We start from the raw sequence: 7520 nt of genomic DNA, 5'->3' as shown, positions 1-7520 counted from the left end.
TCAAAATCAGAGAACATATTAGTTAGACTCAAACAAAATGTACAAAGAAGCAATTCAATATTCGTTTTGGAGAAACGATCATAAAATTCTTTAAGTTACATATTCACAATAGTATAAAATTATTTAGCACAACTCCGTGAAATATGTCATGTTGTTCATAAAAAAAGTAAATATTTTAGACTTGTAAAGTTATTGGCAATATACACATTTTTACAAACAAAAAATGTAACACGACCATTACAATTAGATATATTGAATGAATTTAAATTTATTTATTATTAAAAGTATTCATATATCAATTTAAATTTATTAACTTTAATAGATAAATTTAATTTTTTTTATTTAGGTGAGTTGTGGATTATGAATAACTTTTGTACCTATATGATACAAGATCTATTTATGTATGAAATTATGATGTAGGTAATGATAATCTAAATGTGTTTTATTAGTGAGTGAGAAAATAATGTAGGCTTTCAAAGTGGAAGAATTTTATACATTTTCTTTTCAATGTATCATTCATTCTTAATTATCATTAGCTTTTCAAAAATAATAAATATAAATGATACATAATATATTGATTATGTATAAATTATTACAATAACAATACATTTATATTACACTCTTCATCATTAATTCAACAAATGAAATATAGATATGAGTACATGAAACTTTACCCTATTTATTTATTATAAAAGGGGTAGAAAGAGGTAGACATTCTCCAAGATGAAAATCATGGCATATATCATTTCCACAAGTTCCATCCAAGCAGAGAGTTATGTCTTTGGTGACTCCTCATCACCTAAGATAATCCATTTAACTCCATGGGATCTAACATGTATAGCATTTGAGACGAACAGAAAGGGCTTACTTTTTAAGAACCCTATCAACGTAGAACACCAAATTCAACATCTCAAACAATCCCTTTCTTCCACTCTTGCTTTCTTTCCACCACTTGCTGGCCGTCTTGTAATCGTTCAACATGATGAGGACAACACTGTTTCCTCTCACATCCTTTGCAACAATGCAGGTGCCCTTTTTGTTCATGCTGTTGCGTCTGATAACACTTGTGTTTCTGACATTCTTCACTCTAAATATGTGCCTCCCATTCTCCATTCTTTCTTTCCTCTCAGTGGAGCTAAAAACTATCAAGGTACATCACAACCATTGCTTGCAGTGCAAATAACGGAGCTAGTTGATGGCATCTTCATTGGTATCTCAATGAATCATTTAGTTGCGGATGGTACGTCATTATGGCATTTCATTAATTCATGGGCTGAAATATCACGAGGTTGTGATGTAGTGTCGAAGCTTCCATCACTTGAGCGTTGGTTTCCCAATCCCAATCGTTGTCCTATAAGATTTCCTTTCAATGAAGAAGACCACGTGGAAATATTTGAGGGTTGCACCAATTATCAACGGATTTTCCATTTCACCAAGGAGAAAATCGCAGAAATCAAATCAAAAGCTAATGCAGAAGCGGGCACGGACAAAATATCTTCTCTCCAAGCACTCTTAACTCACCTTTGGCGCACTGTCATCTGTAACCAACAACTTGACCCAGAAAAAGAGTGTGACTATGGCTTAGCGATAAACGTTAGAGGGAGGATACTTCCACCATTGCCAGATAGTTATTTTGGAAATGCATTGATTATTGATGCTATTAGAATGAAAGCAGGAGAGCTACTACTAGAAGGTGGGCTAGGAAAAGGTGCATTGGAGATGCATAAGATGATAGCTTCCTACTCTGATGAGAAGTTGAAGATTCTCTATCAGTCTTGGGTGGGACCTCCAAACAACGACATGTCTGAGTTAGGTGGGATAAGTAATATATTGAGAACTAGCAGTTCTCCAAGGTTCAATGTTTATGGTAATGACTTTGGTTGGGGGAAACCTGTGGCAGTTAGAAGTGGCAATACATTGAATGGATTCACTACTTTGTTTGCTGGGCCTGAAGAAGGTAGTATTGACCTTATAGTGTGCCTTCCTTATGAGGTTTTGGAGGCCATTGGAAATGACCCTCACTTCATGGATCCCTTTTCCATATAAAGAGTAGGGTCAAGCCATCTTGAGTTTAGATCTAAGAAGGGTATGTGCTATGTTATGCAAATGAATAATGATTTCTTGTTTCTGATCTAGTTTTTACTATAAGCTTTGTTTTTTGCCATTGTCTTTGCTTGAAAGGTTTATATTGGATTGGTTTCTGGAACAAATTACTTTATATAAAGTCTTTTTCGATGTTGTTGGTATGCTTATGTTCTTTCATCATGCACAATCAGTATTCAAGGTCTCTCCCACTATTCTATTTTCCTGTTTATGAAGACGTGGTGGAGATATTTAACTAACACTCACATATGAAATGAACTTCACTAGTACTTGAATGTGTGTGAGATATTTTTATATGTTTTTTATTTATTCAATTAAGTAAATTAAAGAAAATCTGCATCCTTAACTCTAGGTTTAGTGGAGCCCAGCCCCTCACATATATACTATTATGTAATGATGATATTTTACTTACTCCAATCTTTTAATAAATTATTAACAAGATAATTAATTTAGTAGTGTAAGCTCCACTAGATCCAAAATATCCACAATGTCAAGAGTTTAATTTCTGAAAGCGATAATATTGGGAGTGACAGCTAGACAATCCAAAAGAAATTAATTCATTTACCAAAAAGAGTGAAGATGTAACCATTGATAATATCAAAAATTTATTAATAAAATTTTACTTATAAAAAGAAGTTAGAATCTCTACACTCTTCTAGAAAACAAATTCAAATTGATTTTGGCAAGTTCCATGTGATTTAAGGAACATAGATAAGTATTTACCGTGTTTTAAAATATTTAAGGGGTTATAGTAAATGCTTTGGGAACGAACTTCACGGTGTAGGATATAGTATTTTAAAGTGTTGCACTTAAAGTTTTCTATAAATAATATAAAGCCATTTCACGGAGATTAACTGTAATAATATTAATATACCTAAAACATATAGGAAATAACATGCCACACTTTTTTCTGAGGGAAAGTTCTTGGATGATAAATATAGCATTATACTTTTCCAATCTTACAACATATTAGTTCTAGAGAAATATTTTCCTCTCACTATACACATATCAATCAAATAATACATTTGAGAATTTCTAAATCTAAAAGTTAAAATAACACTAATTTTTTTTAAAGATTATTAATGAAAAATGAACTCTACATTTTTTTTTAAATTTTACTAACAAAATATTGTAATGCCATTAGAATCAAATAAATCTAAAACATTCTAAATTTAGAATTAACCCTACATATAGTAAGAATTTGAAAAAAAAAGTATGATTAAAATATAAGCTCTACAAATTGTTTTTTGAAAATTGTATTCTTTTGTGTAAACTAAGGATATCTACAAACCTTATATATAAGTAATTAATCTATTTTGGATGCATGATGATTAATAGGTGTCTTCCCAATTTAATAACATTAATAGCATGATAAAATTGTTTTTAATAGGACTGACATTTGTATAATAGGATTGATTTAATAAAAATAATAATTTAATAACATTATTTAATAAACAGTAAAAGTATTTATAAAATTAATGGCAATATAATAGGATTGATATTAATAAAATTTATTGTTTTTAAAGTGAAATACTTTAAAATATATTTAGGAATGAATTTAAAAATTAAACGAAATAATTATTCATTAAATTTTTGGTGGAAATCTTGCCATTAAGTTGGACATCAAAAAAACTTTTGATACTTTGGATTAACTTCCTAATGGATATAATTAAGACTTTTGGCTTCAATGAAAAGTTTCAGAATTGGATTAAGGTCATTTTGGATTTGGTAGGCTTTCAATAAGTGTTAATGGTCAGATGGTGGGTTTTTCAGTTGCTCTAGGGGAGTCAGCAAGGTGACCCCCTATCTCCTCTACTTTTTGGCCTAGTTGAGGATGTCCTGAGTAGAGGCATGTCTAAGTTGGTTTTGGAAGGTAAGGTGAACATTATTGCAGGCCCTAAAATACCTAAAACTTCTAACCATGTCTTGTATGCAAATGATATTTTGATCTTTTGTAAGGATATCATGAGAGAAATCCTCCAATTAAAGCATTTGTTCAATGCTTATTCTCAGGCTTCAGGGCAAAACATAAATCCTTCTAAGTGCAAATTCTACACCTCTAATGCCTCAACTAGGAAAATATCTAACATGTCCTCTTACCTGAGATTCTATGTTGGGAGTCTTCCTTTTAATTACTTTTGGGTTCCTCTCTTTAAAGGCAAGGCTAAGAAGATTCACTTGCAACCAATTGCTAATAGAATTGTCTCAAAGTTGGAAAAATGGAAAGGCTCATCTCTTTCAATTATGGGAAGAGTGGAATTAATTAAATCTGTCATTCAAAGTATGCTGGTCTACAACTTTCATATTTATAGTTGGTCAGCTCCATTGCTCAAGCAACTAGACACTAGCATAACAAACTTCATTTGGTTTGGAGACACTACCATGAGGAAATTAACAATTGTGGCCTGGAAACATGTTTGTCTTCCTACAAAAGCTGGTGGCTTGGGATTAAGGTCTGTCAAAAGATTAAACCATGTTGCCTTGCTTTAGCTGACATGGAAAATGCTTTCTTCTTCTCATGCTTGGGCTGAATTCTACAGACAAAGATTTGGTAAATTTGCTTTCATTCCTTCTAGATACTTCAAGTTTTATATTTGGCCAGACATCAAACCTAATTGGCACACTGCTCATTGGAACTCTTTCTGTTTGGTTGGAAATTGTAACCAAACAAATTTTTGGTGTGATAACTGGCTTGGTGATCCCCTGGTGGAATCTCTAAACATAAGAGAAGATCTTCAACCTTATCTTTATACTTCTGTGGCAGATTTTAGAATTGGTTCTAATTGGGCTATTCCTCAAAATCTTTTTCTTAAGTTCCCTCAACTTTCTTTTTTGGTTTCTAAGATAACAATCTCCACTGATGAGGACAAAATGATATGGAAAAGGTCTAATGATGGCACTCTAACTCTCAAAGATTCTTATATTTATATGAACCAAGCTGTCAATCCTTTGAAATGGTGAAATTACAACTAGTCTCCTATAATTCCTCCTTCAAAATCTTTCATCATATGGAGGCTTGACTATGGAAAAATGCCCACACATGACAACCTTCAAAGGAGAAGTTGTTCTATTGATTCTATCTGCAATCTCTGCAAGGCTAACCCTGAAACATCAGACCATTTATTCATGTTCTTCCCACTTGTCACTCCAATTTGGCATTGGTTGAGTAGTTTCTTCTCCATACAGCTAAATATGTCCTCCATTGTTGACATCCTTAAGGTTTGTAACTTGTATTGGAGCCCCCAGGTTAAAGAGGTTTTGTCAGCTAATACTATCCATACTATACATGTAATCTGGCACTACATAAACCATGATAGATTCAAGGACAAAACAATTACTCGGTTTCAAGCAATTTCTAAGATTAAGATAGCCATTTCTCTTTCTGGTAACCACTCAAAGCTATATGCTCATAACTCTTTGAAGGATTTCTCTATACTCAAAAATCTTAACATCTCCATCAACTACAGTAAAGCCCCTAACATCATTGAGGTCATATGGTATCCTCCATCTATTGGTTGGGTTAAGATAAATTCGGATGGTGCAACTCATGGTGCATCAGGCCACTCTTGGGGCAATATTTAGAGATAATAAGGGTGAGATGTTGGGTTGCTTTGCAAGCTATTTTGGGATCCATGATTCCCTTTTTGCGGAGCTAAATGCTGCTATAATGGCAATACAAATTGTTGAGGCGAAAGGTTGGAACAACATCTGGTTGGAATATGATTCTACTGCAGTGGTGGAGATATTCAAAGGGAACATAAACCCACCTTGGCAGCTGCTTACAAAATGGAGACGTTTCATGGTTTTATTGGCTTCAATGAATTGCAAAGTAACACATACATATATATATATATACATACATATATATATATATATACATACATACATATATATATATATATATATATATATATATATAGAAGACAATCAATGTACTGATAAACTTGCAACCTATGCAATTTCATCTAAGGTTCTAACGTGGTGGAATGATTCTCCCATTTCTTTTTAGTGCATTGTATAGGAATAGATTAAATCTTCCTTCCTGTAGATTCTCAAACATGTAATGCTACTGTCCTAAGTTAATAAATTTTCTTGGGGGTGCTTTGTCACCTTTCGCATAAAAAAGACAAGATTCCAATCTCACAGACATATTTATTATGGAGAAATGCTTTCAAGTTTTAACTCATAATGTCATGTTTCAATCGAATAAATCTAAAAATTTCTAAATTTAGAAATTTAAGCAACCCTACTAAATTTTGGTAAGAATGATTAAAAAATATGAACTCTACAATTTTTTCCACATTTATTTTTTGTGTTAACTAAGAGTATTTTCTTACTCTAATTTTGGAATTAAACTGTTTTAGGATGTATGACAGTTTCACTTAACAAATGTCATTCTCAAATTCATAACATTAGTAACATTGAAAAATATTTGAATAGCATGAATTCAATAAACAATATTGTAATATAATTTATTTAATATAATATATATATATATATATAACATTAGTACCAATTTAGTAAAATTGATATTAATAACGTTTGCTAGTTTTAAAAATAAAAATAGTGTAGAATATATTTAGGGATGAATTTCAAAACAATCCCTATATAATCAACATGATATTCGAAGTCATAGGAAATTCATTCTCAAGAAATAATTTCATCTCATAAATATTAGATGTCAGTCAAATAAATCTGAAAATTTCTACAGTTTTGAAATTTAAATAACACTACTAAAATTGGGTAACAATTTTAAAAAATGATTGAGATATAAAGTCTATAAGTTATTTATTTTAATACATTTAAAATTGTCTTTTTATGTTAATCAAAGATATACCCTAGCACTATTATAAGGAATTAATACATTTTGGGTCTATAAAGATCATTCTCAATAAGTATCACACAATTTAAATATTGAAAATATTAAAAAAACTATTTTTAATAGCATTGGATTTAGTTTAATAGATTTAATTTAATAACATTATCTAATAAAAACTAAAAATAATATTTTTATAGTATTAATGTCAATTTAATAGCATTTACATTAATAATGTTTTAAAAGTAAAAGTACATTAAAATATATTTTGGGATAAATTTCAAATCAAGAGAAATATTTTAAATACAAGAGTCATCCTTATCATAGTTATAAAAACCGTACCGTACCGGCCGGTTCAACCGGAAAACCGGTGAACCGGTCCCCTAATTGGTACGGTACAGATGTTGTACCGGCCAAGTATCAAAACCTGTCAAAACCGGTCAAAAACCGGCCGATATTTTACTAAACCGGTCGGTTTATACACATATTTTTTTTTTTTTAAAAAACTTAAAAACTCATGACAAGGATGACCCATCTTTCCAACCCTTCTTCAAAACTTCAAGACACATGCTTCCAAGGCATACTTAGATTACACATTTTG

At 31.2% G+C, this 7520-nt stretch overlaps 1 protein-coding gene across 1 annotated transcript; it reads left to right on the top strand.

Moving 5' to 3' along the window:
• On the top strand, window positions 724–2173 carry LOC109359459 (uncharacterized acetyltransferase At3g50280-like). The gene is made up of 2 exons (XM_019604131.1): window positions 724–2049; window positions 2083–2173. Exon 1 carries the CDS (start codon window positions 724–726, stop codon window positions 2044–2046), a length of 1323 nt encoding a protein of 440 aa, XP_019459676.1. The 3' UTR covers window positions 2047–2049; window positions 2083–2173.

Source organism: Lupinus angustifolius, chromosome LG11 (assembly GCF_001865875.1).
Source record: "Lupinus angustifolius cultivar Tanjil chromosome LG11, LupAngTanjil_v1.0, whole genome shotgun sequence".
In the NCBI taxonomy this organism is placed as follows: domain Eukaryota; kingdom Viridiplantae; phylum Streptophyta; class Magnoliopsida; order Fabales; family Fabaceae; genus Lupinus; species Lupinus angustifolius.
This window is presented reverse-complemented; position numbering and strand designations above follow the sequence as displayed.